General features: G+C 31.6%; 1 protein-coding gene across 1 annotated transcript in view; it reads left to right on the forward strand.

The window, feature by feature from the left end:
• Positions 1 to 34: 34 nt before the first annotated feature.
• neur (E3 ubiquitin-protein ligase neur) overlaps positions 35 to 24,306 on the forward strand; it is a 251,961-nt gene continuing 227,689 nt past the window's right edge. Inside the window, exon 1 of the mRNA XM_075366304.1 lies at positions 35 to 245. Coding sequence (XP_075222419.1) covers positions 215 to 245 — 31 coding nt within the window. The 5' untranslated portion in view covers positions 35 to 214. The remainder of the gene's footprint in view (positions 246 to 24,306) is intronic.

A 24,306-nucleotide genomic window follows, 5' to 3' on the forward strand; every position in this document is an offset into this window, starting at 1 on the left:
TTTCGTGTGATGAACGTGTAAGGTAGGGTTGTATTTTAAACGTAATGTTAATTATGTGTTTTTAACGTGTAATGTGCATTTGAAGTGATTGTTTTTAACCGTTGTTAATATTAATAGATTTTATCTTTATTCGAATTAACTAGTGGTTGGACGTTTCATGTAGAGACAAGGAGAAATGCTGAAATTTTATTGATGACGATGTTTTAAAGTTAAGATGGGGCAAACAGGAAGCAACGTCTGTCAAAGTAAGTTACACATGCTTCTATATTGTTATCATTAAATCTCTAGTTTATAAATTGCTCTGACATTGCTATGTCACTGATGAAGGGTGTATGAAACATTGTTTACTCGGATGTCTTAACCCTTGTACTTCGGATTGAAGAACTTTTGCTTTGTATTATTTTAATTTAATAGACTCTATGTGTTCTCTTATTCGGATATTTGATAAGACTGAATTGCCGGTTCTTAAAAACTAAAATTTTCTTTTGTAAGTCGGTAAATAAATATATTTATCCGAATTATATAACGACGAATTGTATGGTATTACATCATTACTTACAGATCTGGATTGCACATTCTTTTAGTACTTTACGATTGAAGTGATCGCGTGTTGTTAATATGCTATTTTGTATAATCATGTTTGTTTTAATGAAAAGCGATGTCTATTGAATTCATTACGCCGGTAAGGTGTAATGTAATCAGTCGAATGTCTATTAAGATTATTTTCAAGGTTTATTGTAGCTAGATTCAATTATTTTTTACGGTTGTATGTGTTTATTATTATTATTGCAAATATTTTATTGCACTTTAGCCTTATAACTAAATTTTTGTTTAATTCTTTAATCAAAATCACTGGTGACAAAGGTCATTAATATAAAATATAATTAAATTTTATGTATCTTTAATTTTCCACAGTTGTAATTTTATTTTTATTTCGGGCTACTAGTAAATTATTATTTTTTTGATGTAATTTATTTAGATTGAATTTGGTATTATCAGTTAGCAGAAATTATTTCTAAAATATAATTTTATAAGTTTCTTATGTAAATGAATGTATGTTTCTTGTAAAACTCAAGGTATAATTTAAATACATATTAATTATTCAAATGATATTATACTTCTCATAATTCAGCTTCTTGGCTATTTAGTTAACTTAATGTTAATTATTTAGTTAAGTTAATTTCTCGTGTAATGTATTTAACCCAGTATTATCTTAAATATGCAGTTTTATATTAGCTTTTGGGTGTGAGTTTGATTCTTACTGTTTTCAAAATATAAGTGATGTATATTTTGAGGTATGGATCTTAAAGCAATATTAATCTAAAAATCTTGAAACTTTTTAAACGTACTGCCACTGGTGAATAATTATTAGGCATGATAACATTATTAACACATACATATGGGAAAGATATAGTAAAGACTGTGTAGTTCTAATAATTATTAAAAGAAGAAAATTTAGTTATTTGGGGCATATTAATTGGGGAAAAAATATTATACAGAAAAGGACAAATTTTAAATATACACTTATATTTGGTTGGATGAAAATTTTAATCATAAAAGTTATACTTTGGTTGGATGATCAACATTTTCTGCCCACATAATTTGTGTATAATATCCAGCTATTACTCAAATTTATTATTTAATTATAATTTGTAAACTAAGTGAAAAGCACATTAAGAATAACATTTTCACAGAAAATAATAAAGTTTATTTGATTTTTAGATTTTCAGTGTTTTAAAGCTTTTTTCTTTCAGTTTGTATTGTCTAACATTATGCCTCATAATTTCTAGTGGTAAATGTGTATCTACTGCGTCAGTTTCTTATATTGTATAGATACACATATACCAGCTTACACATATGACATTGCTTGGGGTGACAATTTCTTCATAGTTCCATCAATTTCTTAATTGACATTTCTTATTAATAACTTTCTACAACAATTATAAATCTCTTTTGCATTCCTTTTTGTTAGATTTAACCTTTAAAATCTGTTCATTACCCTACTATAGTATGGTTTGGAATTTGAAGAAAGAACATATTTTAAAATTTGAAACAATATACTGTATAAAAACTAATGAATTTATATAAATATGTACAAATTGATTTAATTTAAAAAAAATTTAATTAAATTAATTACAATTAATCTTGTTCTGAACATCAAGAAAGATGCTATAGACAGCTACAAGTTGTGCATAAATAAAAATGTACAATATACAAATAACTAATGCAACTACTGAAATATATATAATTTTCAAATAAAACACAACTTTCAAATTTCAACACGAACAGAGTTCAAGACTGCATAGACTAATCCCATCCTTGTCTAATCAGCTTGGTTTGTTTTTCCTTCTTGTTCATCTTGATTCTTCTTTTTAGTTCATCGATACCCTGTTTTTGACAAACCCCCAAAGAAAGAAATCAAGTGGTGTAATGTCAGGGGATTGAGGTATTCAAGGAGTTGGTCCTTCCTGGCCAATCTAACATTGAGAAAATTGTTCATGTAGGTAGTCCCTATACCGTGTAAACCCCAGTTTGGTGGTGCTCCATCTTGTAAGTAAACGTTTGGTTGCCAATGTTCAATTTGTGGTACTGTATACTTTTGTATCATATCTAGAGCTAGAGTATTCGTTCAAATCATACTATTGTAGGGCAATAAACAGACTTTAAAGGTTAACTAGAAGTAGTAATGGCTGGCTTGGCAAAGAAGACTGGTCTCTGATCTCATCATAAGCAGTTAACACTCATCAAATGTTAATTTTCAGGCTATCATGTTGTGTTTGTTGAAAAGCATGAGGGTTCCCACTTCCCCAAATCTGAGTTTTAACAGTTAACATGACAAGAAACATGGAAGTTAGTTTATTAGACAAGATTGTTTATTCTAAAAAACATATCTTCGTTCAGTTTATCAAGATTCCACGGCAAAATTGTAACAATGTGGTTCATCGTCATTCTCAATTGCATTTGAGTTTTGTATGGATGAAATTTTAGGTGCTTGTCTAGAATCTTCCTGATTGTCAATTGTGGTATCCTCAGTTCTAAACTGGCATGATGATTTGATTTACCTAGGCTTCTTTGAAAAGAATCTCTTATTTGATTCTTGATCCAGAACCTCCTTTGAAATAGGAGTTCTGTCAGCACCGTTTTGTGTATTACACTTCTTGTATCCTTTAACTGCTGATACTACAATTTACTAGAATATTAAGAGGATTACGGCCGTATTCTAAATAAAAAAAAAAAACTATAAACAGTGATAAGAGATCCACTTTCATAAAACCATAGTACACATTACTTTTTCCTGCACGGTAGCTATTGCTCAATTGACAATCCCCCTGTTGTTACATCGCACCAGTGTGTTCACTCAAGGTCTTCAGTAACTCTGCTACCTACACTAATGTTTGAAAAGAATGAATGCATGCTACATTACTCTGTTCATTTTTTATTAACTCCTAAAATGCGCTGAATAATTATGTTCATCCTATATATTATAGCTCTGTATTTTTAAAATCTGAAACTAAATTTCCATGTAATCAGTCATCTTCAATAGATACTAAGGAATGAGGATAAATATATCTATACTATTATATGAAGAGGAAGAGATTTTTTTTTGTGATAAAAAAAAACTACCTGATCTTTTGCGTCTAAATTTTTACCCATGTTTCTTGGCATAACTGATTAGGTTTTTGGATATATTTTATCTTGAAAAAAAATGTATATGAATGTAGTAGTGGAGATTTGCCGGTTGAAGCATAAATTTTAATGAATCGTTAACTGTGAGCTGAGTTTGAACTGATTGATTTTTGAATTTTTTTTTGAAACCCTGTTATTTTTTTTTATTTTTCTGTAACAAATGAAGAAATCACTTGATTTTTTGGTGAGTGAAGTTTTCATGTCAATAAACAAATTTCTAGATTTTTGAAATTTGACTTTGACAGGGGATGAAGAAAAGTAAAAATATTTTTGAACAATGATTGTAAATTTTCTCAAACCTGACTATAGTAAATGAGATATTCAGTAGATTTGGGCTTGCAAATATTCTTCAGTTAAATATTTAAAATCCATTTTTTGTTTTTTTTTTTAAGGGGTGCGAAGGTATGAGGTTCAATCATCACCACCGCCACTATTACTGTATGTGTGACTGACTACACGTCTCTCTTTTATCTGTTTTCAGTCTCTGGAATCACTGTATGGTATTACTTCAGAGGATGAATGATGTTGATGTGGAATGAGGTTCATGTGGCAAATAAAGTATTAGTTCGATCACTGCCTCTGGTTACTTGACTAATAAACATAAAATAAAAAGTTGACTGATTTCTACGGAAAACACAAGTAACCATATAGCACGGACGAAGCTGTGATGGGGAGCTAGTGTGTATATATATATATATATATATATATATATATATATATATATATATATTCTTTGAGATATTCAAAGAAGAGCTACTTCATCAACAGTAACACGCCTATTGGTAATGGTTCTATTGGCTAGAACCATCTCTCAAGTTTGCTGAACTTGTTGACTGTGTAGCGAGTTGACTGGCATCCTGCTCCCTCTTTGTGTGCCACACTTACCCGGCCACTTTTGAAGTTCTCAGTCCACAAAAAACCACTTTTAAGTGATAAGACACTGTCCTTGTATTGTGATAAAAGTCTATGATAATTTCAACTCCTTTCACATCCTCCAATCAGAGAAATCTGACCCACTGCTTGTTGTTCCTCCTTGGTGCAAACTGCTAGTGAAGCAGACATGTTTACACTGTAATAGCCAGAAAGCAAATGACACAATCAGGATCAAAGTTTGCACACATGACCACAGTCATACCAACTCTAAGCACACTTGCTCAGAAGGCAGTATGACAAACTTGAAGATGCGTTGTAGTAAAAGTGTAGATTATTTTTGACTTGAGCTCATATATATATATTATTAATAGTACTTACTATTGATAACAATACAATAGTTGCCACTTGACAACTGTTTTTATGATCGTTAGCTATACTATGCCAACAGCATTAGTGAAATTACCAAGAAATGTTTTTTAATTTTGATGATTTATTGGATGCGGCTTTGGCATGGAATTTACTCTTATTTCACACTCTTCAATTTTCTGAACACACTAGTATCACGTAGATATAATAGATGTGGAAATATCAGCCTGTTAGGTCTATAGTTTCTTCATTATCCAGGACCCTTATTTCTCTTCTTTTATTTTTAATGTTTCTATTGTTAAACTTGTTACAATAAAATTGGGACAAACCCAAAATGAAAATAACAGCCAAAAAAAATCAGTATTTGAACTGCTTGTGAGTGTATTTTGTTGTACTTTTTTTTTTACTGATTGTAATTAACCCAAAATGTATAGCAATAGCCAAAAAAATCAGCATCTGAACTGCTCGTGAGTGTAATTTGTTACATGAATTATTTATTTTATTACTGATGGTAATTGTATGAATGTATGCAATTTTATTTTACAAGAGATACTATAAATTTTACAGTCACAATTAGAACTTATTTTTTGGTGACTTCTCAAACATCTCATTTGTTGTGAAATCAGCAACTTTTTGTAGTCACTGTGCACATAACTATTGCTTATAAACAAGCTTTTTCTTTTTTCACCAGTGGAACCATTCACTGTTATTGATAAAAGTTACTGTTTTTCAAAATTTTGATAGCTCTGTGATGTTACGATGCTTCAATTTGGGTAATTTGTCTTTCTGTTTTAAAATTGAAAGTTTTTTTTAATGTTTTAATCATTAACTCTTGTGTTGTTCATTACCATGCCCATAGTTTGTATTAATTAATACACCAAAGAAATCTTTTAAATGTTAAAGCAATCATGTCATATTGACTACTAGTTTAAAATAAATGCAAAAGAGTTACCAAAAATAATATAATTGCTTATACATTATAATGAAAATGGATCTTTGTAGCACAGTAAACACATTAGACACAAGTAAACTGTACACAGTTTATTTTCCCAGAATCAGAACATAACTTATTGGCATTGTTCATTTGGACAGAGGTCACAATTAATGACCTTGTATCACAGAATTCAGGGTCAATAATTATGAGGTAAAACAAAAACAAGTTATGGGTGTTTGTAATATACACATGTGGGCTCTATCTTCCATTCCATTCTTTCATTCATATTGCACACCGAGTATTGTTCAGTTATCCTTATCATATGTTTTCTTAGTGCTAGTTTACGCACATAAGAGAACTAAATTCTCTGAATTTTGTCATCATAAAGACAAATGGTGATAACACTAGTAGAAGGGCTGATAATTATAAACAATTTATTTTCATCCTTGTATGCAAATGTATGGTAATATTATCCATGAGCATTAAAAACAATGTCTGCTGTTAATTATTCTGTTAAGATTGTTCAGTCATTAACTAATTAGCGACATATTTTTATATTATTGATAAATATATATTATAATTAGTTTTATATTCTTGTATTTAACAAAACATAATTATGAATATATTTTTTGTTCTTGTTTTTCTAATGTGAGTACGGTATTTTCTGCAAGTTGTTATATTTAGTCTTTTATGTGATCTCCTGTATAATTATTCGCATAGCATGTTCAGTTCTAAATCTCACCTATTCTTTGGTAGTAGTAAAGGTCAATTATAGTGGCATCCCTCCTTCAAGCTGATGAAAATACTTATAGTAGCAAGGAGGAAATTACTTTAAAATAAAGGAAATGTAAGTGCCTATAATTATTATCTTTATGACCTTATCGGAACACTTTAGTCAGTCCATTATCAAGTCTCTTCGATGAAACCTTTCTTCTTTCTTTTTCTGTTTAGCCTCCAGAACCACCACCATAAGGTATTACTTCAGACGATGAATGAGGATGGTATGTATGAATGTAAATGAAGTGTAGTCTTGTACAGTCTCAGGTTGACCATTCCTGAGATGTGTGGTTAATTGAAACCCAACCACCAAAGAACACCAGTATCCATGATGTAGTATCCAAATCTAAATAAAAGCAACTGTCTTTACTAGGATTTGAAACTTAGAATTCTCGACTTCAAAATCAGCTGATTTGCGATGAGTTCACTAATAAACCAACTTGGTGGGTTTTCTTTGATGGGACTCTTTGAGCCTTGCAGTCTTCCCAGTACTTTTTCATACTTTCCAATCTTTGTGTCCTTTCCAGTGTTGAAAATGTTCATGATGTGAATTTTTTTCTTGCGAGTGTGAAGCAGTGTTTTTCTTCTTGATTTTCTTCTTTAATTTTATCTTATCTGTGTTGTCTTCTGGTGTAAGACCAATTTCCTTTAGATCCTCTCTTATTTCTTTGATCCATTTGTATCCTGTCTTAGTGTTTCTACAGGGTGTCCCATATAAAACGCAACCCATCAATCACTCATCCATGAAATTTCAAAAATAAAGCCTACTGCCCTACTCGTTACTGAAATGGACTCGTCCAACATCTGAACATCGCGGCGACGCAGTAGAACACTATCGATAGTAACAACAATGCAATCATAACGTTCAGTGTATTCCTAGAGACAAGATGTTGTTTTCGCTAGATGAACGTGTTTTCATTGTCCAGTCGTACTTCAGTACGAAATCAGCGGTTGCAGTGAGAGGTTACAAGATTTGTTTCGCCATAAGTACCCAGATAAACCAGCTCCTAACAAAGCATCAGTATTAAGGTTAGTTGCAAAATTTAGAGAGACCGGCTCTGTTAATAACAAGGAACACAAAAGATCTGCGTCAGTGTTGAATACAGATACAGTCACTGAAATCAAAGACCGATTACTTGCCTCGCCAATTAAATCGATCAGACATTTGTCTAAATCAACTGTGCATCGGGTGACCAAACAATTACAATTACGACCTTATCGCATTCAAACAGTTCATCTACTTCTTGAGCCCGACAAAGAAAAACGGCTACAATATTGTCAACGGTTCCGTCGATTTCTGCGTGAGGAAATTAATGTTATGGATTCGTTATTTTTCACAGATGAAGCACGGTTTCCTTTGGATGGCTACGTAAACAGCCAAAACAGTAGAATTTGGAGCGCTGAAAATCCCCACGTTTATCACGAAAAACAATTACACCCGCAGAAGTTGGGCGTGTGTTGCGCGATATCGTGGAAGAAAATAATCGGTCCTATTTTTTTCGAGTACACCATTAATGCAGAACGATGTCAGGATATTTTATTTCAGTTCATTGCACTCTTGGAAGAGGAAGACAAACACTGCTGGCTACAACATGACTGTGCGACATCGCACTTCGCAGGTTCAACTTCTGATTTCGTTGAGGAATTCGTTGGTAATCGTGATATCGGTCGAGGCTTGTGGCCACCAAGATCTCCGGATTTTTTTCTATGGGGTTACCTCAAAGAAAAAGCCTACAGCAACAAACCACGAACACTTGAACAATTGAAAGTCAATATTGAACAAGCTGTATTAAATATCCAGGCACAAACTTTGAAAAAAGTTGCAAGAAACGCTGTAAAAAGAATTGAAGCTTGTATTCAAGAAGATGGCGGCTACTTCCAACATTTACTCTAAATGTAAGGTAATGGATGGTAATAATAAAAATTACATTTTTCATTTACACATGCCTTTTAATTATTTCAATACCTACCAATATAAGGTTGGGTTGCGTTTTATATGGTACACCCTGTAGTTGAGATTGTACTGTACTAGCTGTTTCAGAAGTCTTGAATCCTTGCATCTTCATGATATGTCCAAAGAATCCTACTCTCCTCTTATGCATGCTATCAGTGATGGGTTCTAACTCTTTGTAGATGACTTTGTTGGGCACAATTCACCACTGCTCATCTTTCTGGTACTTTTTATTGATACAGGTTCTTGCAATTCTTTTTTTGATTTTCTGGAGTCTGCAAGATTGATTGTTCATTCAGCAAGTGCCTTTATAGCATACTTTATTAAATCTGTATTGTAAAGGACCACAGAATTAATATTACTTGTATAATTTATAATTTTGCTCTAAAATTTGTTAAATTTAATTTTATTTCAAAATTTGTATAATTGTTTAATTTACGTGTTATTAAATTTGAAATTGTAATGATTTTCTTTTTGTGTAATTTTTTGTTAAGGGTTATATGACTTGTACATTAAGCCTACACTTATTTACAAGGCTGTAGCTTGGAGGCATCAAAGAAATGTAAATATAAGGAGGAATTTCTAATCTCTTCAGGGTTTTTTTTATTCATATAAAACAAATAAATTCATCAATGGATTTCTTTGATCAACATTATGGTGATATTTCATTTGTATTGAAATACCCTTATGTGGATATCCTTATCACATTTGGAATGTTTAAGTTTGTATTAAACTTCTTTGCGACTATTTTAATTTGTCAGATTGAAGTAATAGAAATGTAATATTTAATGTAATCTATAGGTGATGTCATGAATGTAATCATACATCAATTCTTAAAAGAATTAGTCGGTTTTCAAAGTCATTCAAATTTGATTAATTATTTTAATATATGTGTATCTAGATTAAAGAGTTTAATTAAAGAATAATATATACTTTTTTAGCTAATGTTTCTGTATCGTGATATTAATCTACTTATAAGTTAAGATAAATGTAAGATTTATTAAGTTAAATGAATAATAACACTGTATAACTGGACATTACTGTCTATAGAAGTTATTTTATTTATATATTCTTTTTATTATAACTGTAAATGTGTAGTGTTATATTAACTTTCATTGCTGGTCCTTTGCCAAACACGAGGTTAACAGCACTTTTTTATTTATGTAATAGTAGGAGAAGAATGAAAGTAACGGCTTTGTGAACTATTTTAAAAGTTCATGCTAAATCATACTTCCATTCATCTTTTTTATTATTATTATAATATTTTATATATACATATTTTTTAATTTGGATTTTTACTTTCCTAGAACATACGTTTAAAGCTATGCTGCAAGAAGAAAAGTATGGTTATCAGGAAAAGATGGGGTAAAGATTTTTCATTTCTCTACATTTCATGAACCATGGACACCAAAACAAAAGAAGGGGGTTAATGTTCATATGTATGTTTTTTTTTTCCTGTTTAGCCTCCGGTAACTACCGTTTTTAGATAATACTTCAGAGGATGAATGAGGATGATATGTATGAGTGTGAATGAAGTGTAGTCTTGTACATTCTCAGTTCGACCATACCTGAGATGTGTGGTTAATTGAAACCCAACCACCAAAGAACACCAGTATCCACGATCTAATATTCAAGTCCGTGTAAAAATAGCTGGCTTTACTAGGACTTGAACGCTAGAACTCTCGACACTTCCAAATCAGCTGATTTGGGAAGACGCGTTCACCATTAGACCAATCCGGTGGGTCGAACATATGTATATGTTGACAAGTTTGAAGCTAACTTTTGACTGAATAAACTGATTTTGATGAAATTTTGTACACACTCATGTATATGGGGCAGTTTGTTGGTATCATTTTGGAATCAATATCTTCAGGGTGGGGGGGGGGGGCGGTAGTTTTTTGGGGTCAGTTTTCTCAAAATTTTGCAAATATAACTCCACTTTATATTAAGCTCAGTACATGTTTGCATGATTATGTTACCATTTTAAGAAAAAATTACCCCAAAAATTCCCCCTTCTCCAAAAATTGAAATCCTCCGTCATTTTATTTATTGCATATTTTTTATTCAAATTGTTTATGTCTTTCTAGGCATAACGGTAGTGCAACTAAAAAATACGGTCCTTTTTTATTATAAGGGCGCCACTTCAATTTTACATTTAGTAATTATTATTACATGAAAGTTAAGTATTTATTTTCCTAATATTATGTATAGAAATATTATTCAAATTTTTAAGTTACATACGCGTTTCAGGTGGGTAGTACTGCTTTATTGCATCTAGGATACATTTAAGTGGATTTTGATTGCCTATCTACCACTGCCACATTAACTCGCCAAAATATCTTTATAACAATCAGCCAGTTTGTTAGTTAAGGTTAATTAGATGAGCGTTAGGTTATGTTAACTGATGTACTTTCTTTTCTTTTTTTTTGAAGAGGTGGAGGAACCCCATTTACGGGCGCAGAAGGAGTGTCGGGCTCGCTAACAGGTTCCGCAAGATGTTATTAATTGCATATGAATTCCTGCGCATTACCGACTAAACCTCCACCCCTGGCAACCCCGTCCTCCTGGAAAACTCTAATAGAGCATTTCTTCAGGAGGGAGGTAAAAACGCCCACACACACAGTTGGTCACCACCACAAGCATACATCAAAATCCAACCGTCATGCGCGCATCACACAAAACACAGAAAAACGCATCAGAGTATCAACGCGATACCATTCCAAGCACAAAAATACCGGACAGGCACATATTCTTGGCATATTCAGGCACAGACTTATTCTTGAGTGTCTACGTGCAAGAATAAACTGTGCCGACACACAGACACAGCACATCGCACAATGACTAAAAGAGAGATAATAGACCAAGTCCAAAAGGCATTCTCAGGTACGCTTAATAACCACACACACGCTCACCGCACACGCACTCGTTCAGCAGACATACACACAACTCGCATACTTAAACAAAGCGGCCATCCGTCGTTGCCACGAAAAAGAAAGCACACCCTCAGGCAACGGTAGCGGAGTGTCCACGACCTCACCGCGCCAATGCGACCTCACACGCTCGCAGGGTAATACACACACGCTCATCATATGGTAATGTTTTTGTATGCGGCTGTTATGAATTAACTTTCTGACTTATTGGTACGTGGGAGAGCCCAAATTTTCATACTGCAATTCGGAAACAGTTGTCGCAAACTATTGTTAAGTACATTGCACTAATCAACTACGATGAAAAATATATGTAGTAAACTGAACGATAAGGAGGGAAGAACATCGCTGAGTCATGAATTATATTACCGATTAAATAAATAAATCTTATCTTTTTTATCATTGTCTTATTTCATTTAATTGTATAAATCTATTTTAAAATGTTTAATAATGTAAATGGTTGGTGTTATCAATAATTCCGAAAAAATTGCAGCGGCTCCCTAACAGTAGAAAAGCACCAAAATTATTTTGGTGCAACATTGGTGGTGGGATGGGGGTCGATCAAAATTTTAAAATATCGATATTTTGAATTTAAAAAAAAAATTTGGGGTTTATTTTCATGTATGACATTACTTTTTCACTGTATACGATTTAATAACCAATGCCAGGAAAATATTACAGTTTTGTTGTCAGTTTAAAAGAAAGCTGACAACAGAATTATATTTTTAGGTTTAAAAATAACCTAAAATTCTGATCTTATTGTATAATATTTAAAATGAATATTTCAGCAAAAGTATCCATCATCACTTCTTGAAATATGTAAAATAAAAAAAAAATCATTAAAATATTTACAACAATGTGTTTATACTTGGATTATTATGTTTTAATGTTTACTTAAATTTTATCTATTAAACTTTTTTTATCAGTTTTATACATCAGCCGGTAAAATTAATTAATAACTAATGTTTATAAAAGGGTTGTAAAATTTATATTATTTATTAAAAAAATCTGATGTGGACACAAAGAAGTCACACGACTTCTTTGTACGCTATTAAATTATATACTTATATTTTTTATTGTATTTTTTTATTGTTATTATTGAATAATTATTTATTGTAAAAAAAAGTTAAATTGTTAAAAAAAAGGAAATTAAGTTGGATTCAAGACATCTGCTTGAATTTTTTTTTTTAAATTATAAAAGAGGTGAAGTCTGATTCGAACCGATGTGCCTTCCCCTTGTAAGATCCAAATATTTCATTAATTAAACTTTTGTTGGACTACATGGAACCAATGAAAATAAGTACCACTTATGATATATGGTTGAAAAGTTCTCAATGAGGGTTGTTTACTGCAGTTAAGAAAAAGTGTAAAATTCAAATCTTTTGGACTTTTTTTTTAACGCTTTTCGTCCATTCGATTGCAACAAAAAGGGAGGTGCACTACTAGATGTTATAACAGTTCTAAATCCAAAATTTCAACATTCTGCGGCTAATAGTTTTTGAGTTATGCGAGATACATACGTGCGTATATGTTCAGACGTCATGCCGAAACTAGTCAAATTGGATTCAGGGATGGTGAAAATATATAATTCCGTTTAAATCTGAAAACCGAAATTTTTACAATACTTCCTTGTACGAAGTACAAGCAAGTAAAAGGACCATAATGGTAATTGTATCAAAATGTAGTTTAAACAAACACAAAATATTTTATATTAACAAGAGATTTATGGCTGATATGACTCAAAAAATTTTAAAAATATTTTTAAGATGTTGAGATATTTTTCCTATTTTTTTACTTCCTAGTACGAAGTAAAGGAAGTATTGTGATCGCGAAAAATTTCGGTTTTCAGATTTCAACGGAAATATCCTTTTTCCCTGAATCCATCTTACAAGGGTGAAGGCACATCGGTTCGAATCAGACTTCATCTTTTTTTTTTTTTTTTTTTTTATATTTAAATATATTGATTTATTAATAATTATTAACCGCTGATTGTAAAAAAAGTTTTGCGATAAATAATAATAAAATAATAAAAAAAAAAACATGAAAAATATCAGAAGTTATTTATGAAATAAAATTTTATGTACTTTTCACTTTATAAAAAAACGTGTATATGTAATTTAATAGGCATAAAAAGAAGTCATGTGGTGTCCACATCAGATTTCTTCCTAATGTGTGTATATTGCAGTCTGTTCAGCTAGCGGAACAATAAGCAACCCTCACGGTCCAATGAGGTGATGGTATGTATGACACGCAAATGAGGTGTAATCTTATACACACTCAAGCCGACCATTCCTAAGATGTGGTTGATTGAACTCCAACCACCAAAGTACACCGGTATACACTGCCTAGTATTCAGATCTTTATAAAAACAACTAACCTTTACTAGGATTTGAACCTCAGAACCTTGACTTTGAAAATTAGCTATTAAACAACTGATTTGCTACAACAAATTAACCGTTAATCTACTGGGTTGGTTTAGTGTTGAACGTGTCTTCCCAAATCAGCTGATTTGGAAGTCGAGAGTTCCAGCATTCAAGTCCTAGTAAAGTCAGTTATTTTTACAGGGATTTGAATACTAGATCGTGGATACTGGTGTTCTTTGGTGGTTGGGCTTGAATTAACCACACATGTCAGGAATGGTCGAACTGAGATTGTACAAGACTACACTTCATTTACACTTATACATATCATCCTCATTCACCCTCTGAAGTATTATCTAAAGAGTAATTACCGGAGGCTAAACAGGAAACAAAAGAAATAACAAATTAACCGTTAGACCAGCCCAATGGGTGATTATTTACTATTATTTAAAATATATTTTTACTTAAAAATTCCTAACATTTTAGGTTTTTGTATATTACATTGTTTTAAATGAGGCAACTCATTAAAGTTCTTTGTATTAATTCTTTTTTTGTAATATGACAAGTGCGTTGGATTATAAAATAATAAATAAAGAATTAAAGAAATAAAAATCATTTAGAAAAAGAAAGAAAATGCTCGTTTTTAAAAAGAATAATTATTTTGTACTGTTCTTTATGAATTTTGATCCATTTCAGAATATATTATCAATCTTTTCGAAAATAACTTGTATGTAATTACTTAGAGAATCATATTTAATCGCTGGTTTCTACGTGAACACCAAACAGCTTCTTGACATTAAGAATAAAAGTAGATGTTCTAAAATCTTGAATTTGTATCTTTTATGAAACTGTTATAAGTTATAATTTTATAAGAGATTACAATCAAACAGTTGTAGGTTACCCTTTATTTGTATTTTTATTTTATTATAACATTTTTTTATATTAATTTGTAATGTAGTGGTAAGAAATATTTGTATAATATCTACACTACTTTCTTTTTGTTAACTTGTTTAGTTTGCCAAATTTTACTGTTGCATTTTTATTTAATTATAACATTTTTTTTTTTTATATTAATTTTTAATGTAGTGGTAAGAAATATTTGTTCCATTTATTTGTAATTGATAATTAATGTAATTATTTGTAATTTTTTCTTCTTTAAGATGAAAAAAAAAAATGGTGTGGTATATTTATAATTTTTTGTAATATAAACTTAATGCAGGGTCTCTTTTTGATTTTTAATTTTCAGTTATCATTAGAGATTTTTTATTAACTTAATTTTTAGATTTTTTTTTGTTCTGGTGTTCAGAAATATTTATATTAATGCATTATTTTTAGATTTGTAATATGAACTGTGAAATAAATAATGGTTTATAAGTTTTTCTTTTAATTTAACGACTATATTATTAAATGTTAAATTTTAAACTGAATCTTGAAATGTGTAAATAACTGATGAAAAAAATAGGATCAGCAATTTCTTAATGTAGTATGTAGGTATTATGAGGTCTCTTACTTGATAAATTCCTGTCTTCAAGATTTGATTTTTTTGCTAATAGAAATAGGTAACTGATTTCTTGGGCAGGTTGATAGGCAGATATGTTGAATCAAAGTGTGTGTGCGCGCGCATGTGTGTGTAGGATTGACTGAAGTCGATTAATTTAACTTTTTATTACACTGAATTCAGGTCACATGTTTACTGTTTTCTTTATCATTCTTATCTTAAGGAGTTATTATCAAAAGTTTTTTCATATAATTTGTATATATATTTCCACAAACCTTTTCAAAAATGAAGTAAATTTTAATTGTTCATTCTGTTAATATTATGTAATTTTATTATCTATTTGTTCTGTTTCACTCAGTTTTCAAAATAGTGGATGTGCCTATTGTTTAAAACCTGTAATTTTTTCATGAAACTTTAGCTGGTTACATTTGATATGAAAAATAATCTCAAGAATTCATCTGTATTTGTATAGTAACTTTTACATTAGCTTGTTGTTTAGATGTTACGTTTGTGTGGAGCATATTTCTTCGGCGTTTGCCGTAGTATCTAATAAACGTTACATATATTATTAATATTTCAAGAATCTAGGAAAACAAAAGACAAAAACCTCAGCGAAAATGCAACGTTTACTGAACGGATACCCAAGTTGATAAAAAGTTAATTAATAAATTGTTTATAAGTGTTGTTTTACATATTAAATAATGCATGTTGATTATTCAAAAACGGTAATAAACCCTTATTAAGAAGTAATGGACAATTAATTGATAAATTAGGGGAAAATATTGTAATCAAATTACGTCCCTCAATCGCTGAAAGGTTTTATGGACTGCTTAACAACATTGTACTTTATTGTGGAGGTGTGTTGAAATAGTATTATAAAAATCCGCTAGAAGGCGGAGATTTTATTTTCAGGTAGGTTAAGTAGTGTTGTAAAATTCCACTAGAATGCGGATGTGTTGTCTTGAAATGTATTTTACCGATAAAATTTATTTTTCTTTACAGACATAAAAATCTCTGCACTCAATATTCTTTATTTTCTCAGAAATTTATTACTCTAACATCACGTACTTTAAAATCTAAGAGTTTTAGTTGTAAGCAACTTGTTAATTTTATTGAACGAAAAGTGTTTGTTTTTTTCATTTTATGTTTATTAACTCGGTGGTTCCCAAACTTTTCCGAGACGCGGCGCGTCTTTTCAATAAAAAATTTTCCATGGCGCCCTATCCTAAGTAAAAGTATGACTACTTGTAAGTAAGAGATCAATATAAATAAAACTCGTGTATCTACATTAAATTAATTATGAAGCTTTTACAATATTTCGCGGCGCTCCTGTAAAGAGGCCGCGGCTCACAGTTTGGGAATCGCTGCATTAACTGATCATTTATTCATAAAATAATGCATTTGTACCACCCTTTCTTTAACAGAAAGGACTTTTATATTGTTTAGGCATATTATGTCTTTGCTAAAGTGTTTGAAGTTTAATAATTCCCATCATAATTAATTATAAAAAAATATAGGCTGGTTTTAGTTTATTTCCTAATTACTTTTCTTTCAATTAACCTACACTATTTCATTTCTTTTCTAAATTTTTTTCCAATTCATGAAAAATAATTCTTTAGACTATTGTTTTTTTTATAACCTTATTCAATTTTACATCCGCGTGAAATGCGCAAAAAGATTCTTAAAATGTGCGGTGATTACTGCCTAATTTCTTCTTATGTTTTCTATTGTTTCGCCAAACTGTTTTTTTCGACTGACGATTTTTTAATTATCTCCTATTTTCCTATCATTAAGCTTTTAATTAATAGCAATATCATTATCTAAGCTATTTTAAAGTATTTCAATCAGGAATATTTATTTGTAGTTTTTCAACCGTGTGTTCGTTTTGATTAGCGATAAGTAAATATATGCAGTATGTAAATGCAGCCATTATTACACGAGAATTGAATAATATTAAAAAGAGATTATCTTAAAATAACGGTTAGGAGAAGAGCTGTTAGTAATCACGTGATAATATAAATTTCACAGTGTAAGTTATGGGTAGCTACACATAAGATAGTGCGCCGGCCAGTCCCATTGTCTTTGGATAGCTAACTGCATCGCCTGCGTTACCCGATATATTTAATCACATTTTTATTAAAAAAATTAATTAATCAAACGTAATAATACTTGTATTTTTCCCATCAATATGCACATTTTCTTATTTTGCTTATCAAAACGACGTACAATTTCGTTTGTTGTAAAATATAATCAATCATTTTGGCTGATATACTCGTATTACTTGGAAAAATTACCGGTAATTTGTAAACTATTGGTCTAAAATTCAAAATTGCGAAGTCATAAAACATTTGATAACCTCCATATTATTAAATGTAGAATAATTAATTTCATATTGAGAATTAGGCAAGAATAATGTTTTCAGATTATCACTCACTTGACTGACGGGCATGTTATTAGAAATTTCTTTACAGTTTTACATGGGAATAAACTTGAGCGCGGTTGAATGCGGTCGAAATTGGACTTTTGTTTAGTTTTGTTTCAGTTAAAAACAATATTTAATGGACTAATTAAATTTTGTAGTTTTAAGTTAGAAAAAATTAATTAAGGAATCAAACGACTAACTGCTACCTCAAATTATTACTACAGTGCGCTCTGAAAGTCGCTGTGGAGTAGTATGCTTTAGAATTATGTGGTGTATTCTGTTCTTTTGGCGTTAGGTCGGTTGCCCTGTGGGTTCGTTGGGCGTTGCTCAGTAATAAACCAAGACGTCAGTTGTTGAATTGTGATCGAACGTGCTTCGTTTCGTTTATCGGAATCGGTAGTTGCGAGAAATAATGGTTCTTTCGGTAGAGGAACGTATTTTTCTCGTTGAACTCGTCTTTGGTGAAGGTATCTAGGATACTGATTTACTGAAGCATACGTTTTCTGAAAAGTTTCCAAATACTCCTGTTCCTTACTGCAGTGCAGTTAGAACTGTCATCGAAAAATTTCGACTCTGTTGAAGACGCTGATCGAAGTGGAAGACCACCTAAACCAAACGAACAGAAGCTGCTTGATATTTCGGATGTTATAGCCGAAAGTTCATCAAAGTCAGTGCGTAAGTTAGCTCAGCAGCAAGATATCAGACTTGTTACCGCATATAAAGCTGTAAGAAAAGAACTGAAACTTTCCCATACAAAATAATGTATATTCAAGTTAAACTTACAAATCATGTAAAAAATTAAAATTATTGTCATTGGTTTAAACATTTTATTGAACAAAGTTCCGTATGTATCCTCGATATTACGCTTTTTGCAGATGAAACGTGGTTTCATCTGGGAGGGGTATATTAAATTCACAAAATGCATGACTGGTCGACAGCTGACCTCCATAAATTAATTATACAAACAATTACACTAAGTGAAAATTGGAGTCTAGTTCGGTGTGAGTAGAACGCGCATCGTGGGTCCACTCTTTTTTGAAAATACAGTTAGTTAATAGTGATCGTTATTGTGCTGCTTTTATAAACTTCATTAGTCATTTAACAGAAGAGGAAATTAATCACGGTTGTTTCCAACAAATGGCGCCACAGCGCTCACAGTTAACAGGCTAATGACTTTTTTACGAAATGTCTATGGTGAACGAATCATTTCGGGGGCACGTTGCCCGATTTGACTTCCCAAGATTATGTTCTATTGGCCGCAGAGAAACAAGCAGTGTATCGCAAAAGACCACGCACGATTGACGAAATAAAAACCGCAGTAACGACATACATACGACACATTCCAGTACATCAGATTGTTAAAGTGTTTGAAATCAATTTGAAATGTGTTCAGTGTTTTATTGATGTTGGAGCAGATCATTTTCTATACCTTTTATAAACTATTCCAGTTATTGTAACATCCGTTTCTGAAAAATAATGAAATAAATACAATTAAGAAGAAATACAATTAAGAAAGTTTCGTCATTACACTTCCATAATTCCAGTTCACAGCAACCTTTTGAACGTACTGTATTTATTAAGCGAATTGTCAACGGAAGGAAGAGGATATTACTGGTATAATTTGCCTTTAATTTCTGATTCTGTTTTCTGATCCAATGATTCCTATAATGTGCACCACTGCGGCCCGGGGAGTCATGACTTAATCACAGGGATGCTGCGAAATACTTCGCAATGTTCATAATTTTATTTGCATTTTCAATGTCATTCGGCATTTATTCAGTTTCACCTGTTTCAAATATTTTTTTTCTAACCTCGGGGACCTCTGTTAGGTATTGCTTTAGACGATGAGATGAATGGTTTGTAGCGTATGTGGAAATTGCCATGCCTGGCCGAGACACTCACTCGCGCCACGGAGGCCGACGTTTCAAATGTGTTTCGTTTATTTTTACCTAACCGTTGCAAAAAATTATTGGCTATTTCATAAAAAGTTTACTTGTTAGAAGTTGACATAGAGCGTCTTAGGAAAATGATGTTCAACAAGGGCGCCTAGATTCGAAAAAATTTGGATCCACTGTTTTAAATACTTAAAGAAAATAGTTTTATTTTGAAAATATTAGTACGTTCCTTCTGGTTTTGAGCATTGTTTTTTTGTTAACTTTTCATTTAACAATATTATTGAAAAAAAAGTTTTACCTTTGAATTATACCGTTCCTGATATTCGGGATTTTAGCTGAGAACCCAATTTTCTCAGTATTTTATAAACTTTCTAATTTAGGGAAATCAAAAAGTAGGATTAAATTTTTACTGCAATTTGAATCTATGTCGTGGATATTTTTTATAAATTATAGAATGCAAATTATTATTTTTAATCCGTTATAATTTATTTTTACCGATTTTTCAATGAAAAGTAGGGTATTACTTTCGGTCGCATTGTGGGAGTTGTGATGAAATTGATTTTTTTAATGGTTTGATGTATGAGGAGTACGATAAAACCATTCTCTTAAATTAGCGTTTCCTTATATATATATATATATATATATATATATATATATATATATATATATGTATTTATGTATTTAGGCCTAGGTATAAAATTTTCCGGCTCAAAACCTTTAAAACTACTTGATTAATTTCATTGAAATTAGATACGTTATAGCGGTGTATCTGAAGTTGTGCATGTGAAAACTTGACGAAGATTGGCCGAGTCTTTCTTCAGTTACGTTCAATTTAAAGTCGAAAATATTTGAGCGGGCCATACTAGAAACGTGGTTCGTTATGTTGCTGCAAGTTGGAAGGTTGATTTTTTTTATCTGCGGTATCTATAGTCAGTAATAATAAACAAAGTTAAAAAAAAAAATTATTACACCAAATTAATAGCGAGAAGTCTTGTGCAGAACTGCGCAAGAGCTTTTTGTTACGTCATAATCCATGTCATTATTTTATTTTATTTATATGGTAGATCTAAAAAATTTTAAGAGGCAAATATTTTTGAAGTAGTTATTGCATTTTGAAACTATCTGTTGTGAGCACCATGTGACTTCCTTGTACGCCTACCAAATTTCATATACACATTTTTTTTTTTTTTAAATGAAAAAGTACGTAAACTTTTATTTTATTAACTTCTGTTATTTTTTCATTTTTTTATATTATTATTGTATTATTTATCGTAAAACCTTTTTACAATCAGAGGTTAATAATTATTTATAAATAAGTATATTTAAAGTAAAAAAAAAAAGGCGATGGAGTCTGATTCGAACCATATGCCCCTCCCCTTGTAAGATCCATATATTTCATTAATTAAAACTTCATTTGGCTATAACTCTGGAACCGTTAAAAATAACTACCGCTTATGATATATCGTTGAAAAGCTCTCGATGAGGCCTTATTACTGCAAGAAAACGTCCAAAATCCAGTTTGTTTTGGATTTTGGACACGTTTTTCGCTATCACAATACTTCCTCTACTTCGTACAAGGGAGTAAAAAGGGTGGTGAGTGATATTTTTGAAAAGATAACAGCGATTTTTCTTTCAAATTTTTTTAATTATTCTGATTGGAGTCCGTGTTTATAATTACTTTTTTATCGGTTATTTTGAACAAGTTTTCTCCATTTTGATTTTATATGTGATTCTGGTTGGAAATATATGAATCGTGTAGTATTTTAACTTTTAACTCGGCGCAACGAAATGAGTTTTAGGGCGAGAATATTGTGTTTAAAACCTTAATGCAATTTAGAAAGATGTTATCGTGAATATTATACGTTGTTGTTCATCGGTTTCCATTTCAGAAAGAGATGACTATTGAAAATTCTTACCGTAATTCAAAATTAGAAGTTACGATTAAATATTATCAAATTGTTATAAAGGTAACACATTAATGGTTTTTTTTCGACACCGGTCACTGTAGGACAACATAGATAAAATAATTAAATAATTTATGATTAGTTGTTTTGTTAGCTCTCGAATACTCCATTTTTTACTCTGTGCCACTTCCTCCTTTCTCTCGACCGCTTTAGGTTAGCGCATTCTTTCTTCTCCTTCTGGACCTCTTTGAATTCTAAGATCTTTTCCTGAAACCAATTGACGAATCCATCTTTGAAAATCCATTTAACGTTCGTCTTGTCACTATTACACTTGTTAGCAAATCTCTTTGTAAGCTTGTTTTAATCCGTTCTTGTCAGATGTCCGTAGAATGCCAGTCTTCGCTTACGTATTGCTTCCGTGATTCTATTTAACTTCCGTAAAGTTACTCATCCTTCATTAATTTCCAGCCATCGTTAATTTTTGGGTCCTAGGAGTTTCCTTAGTTAGTGTCTTTCGGCAAGTTCAAGTTTATCTGTTTCTCCTCAGTTCAGAGCTGCGCATTCTGCTGCGTATAAAACTCCTGGTCAATTACTGTCGTACAGTTATACCTGATGTTGACATCCGTTTCTTATGGTACACGTCCTTCGTTAGGCCATAGGATTTTAGAATCTTATTGATCTTGACAATGTTTGCTTCCTTATCCGTTCAATTTGGTCGGATAACTTCATCCAAGTACCTAAATTTGCTCGTCTTAATTCTTCTGACTTCTGTCCGTAACAGTTTTTATTAATGGTTATTATAATAGTTTTGTTATACTTCTTATATTGTTTGATCCAATCGAATCAGTTGTTCTGTATAAAACTAAACTAAATAAAATTATTTCATGATCGCCTTGTTTTAGCTAAGCATACAGGGTGGCACACGAAATGAGCCAACGTTTGTTTTGGCAATAATTGTTGAGGTTAATAATTATTAATGTGTTTTTTGTTGGCAGAAGTGATAGCAGTTCATGAGTATTAGTTTCTTCTCTTTCCGAGTGCGCTGTTTATGTTTCGTTCCAAGATGACTCACAAGGGAAGACTGACTGTGGAACAGCGCATAAACACTGTTGTGTTTTTAATGAAACGAAAAGTATAGTACTTACACAAAGATGATTTCGGTGTACATTTTCAAACTCTGTGGACGCCCTCATTTAAAACAATACGTAGACTACCAAAAATTTAATAGTGGTGGTTTTATTTTATATGATGATTTTTGTGATAGAATATATTTAAAAATAAATTATCATAATAATTATCATAATCAATATAATAGATAAATGTTATAATACACAGATATTTAGAAAATAATATTTGAACGATATTTGAAAATAAGCGCGAACTGTCTGCCGATGTTCGTTCTTCACAGAATGTGGAAGCTGTCAGAGCAGCGTTGCTGAAGAGCCCGGGTGAATCAAAAGAAAAACAACAGTACGGCTTGAGATTTCTAGGCAATCTGTGCAGCGAATTTTAAAAACCGATTTGCAATTGTATCCTTACAAAATAATAGTGTTGCCTAAACTAACGGCTAAACTAACTAAGTGTTGCCTAAACTAACGCAAATCTCAAAGAATGGCATTTGTTGAATGCGTTGTGATCCAAGAAGTATTGTTGAACAATGTTTGGTTTACAGATGAAACCCATCGGGGTTGGTCTAGTGGTAAACGCGTTTTCCCAAATTAGCTGAGTTGGAAGTCGAGAGTTACAGCGTTCAAATCCTAATAAAGCCAGTTATTTTTAAACACATTTGAATACTAGATCGTGGATACCAGTGTTCTTTGGCGGTTGGGTTTCAATTAACCATACATCTCAGGAATGGTCGAACTGAGAATGTACAAGACTACACTTCATTTACCCTCATACATATCATTCTCATTCATCCTCTAAAGTATTATTTGAACGGTAGTTATCGGAGGTTAAACAGGAAAAAGAAAAAAAAGGTTTTTAGATGAGGTACATTTTCATCTAGATGGGAGTTGTTAATAAACAAAATGAGCGTTTTTGGGCTTCCGAAAATCCACACATGCTTCATGAAAAGGTGCATTACGCTCCAAGAATTACGGTACGGGCCGCTATGTAAATAAGATTAATTGAACCTTTTTTTTTTAACAGACTGTGAACAGTGAACGTTATCTAAGCATGCTGCGTAATAATTTTGTTCCTCAGCTTCTTGCAAAAGGGTTTCGATTAGAAAATGGATAGTTCATGCAGGATTGATGCAGACCACACACAGCTACTGTTTTAGACTTTCTGCATGAAACTTTTAACGCAAATGTCGTTTCAAACCGATTTCTTAATCGTTTTGTGTTTGGACAGATCTAGCCCCTGAACAGTCTTGATTTGAATCCGTGTGATTATTTTCTTTGGAAATTTCTGAAAGAAAAGATTTTCCCTAAACATCCTCGTACTGTGAAGGAACTGCAAGTGCTGATCATTGAGACGTGTAACGAGATAACCGAGGATATGTATCGTCGAGTTATTATTAACAGCATAGATGTTCGTGTTGAAGAAGTTTCTAGACGTGATTGTAGTCATATTGAACATATGATAAGCAGTACGTAATCTAAAGGTCCACCGTCGTAATCTAAAACGCAACCCAATCCTATATTGGTAGGTATTGAAATAATTAAAAGGCATGTGTAAATGCAAATGTAATTTTTATTATTACCATCC

Source organism: Lycorma delicatula, chromosome 5 (genome assembly GCF_047948215.1).
Source record: "Lycorma delicatula isolate Av1 chromosome 5, ASM4794821v1, whole genome shotgun sequence".
Lineage (NCBI taxonomy): Eukaryota > Metazoa > Arthropoda > Insecta > Hemiptera > Fulgoridae > Lycorma > Lycorma delicatula.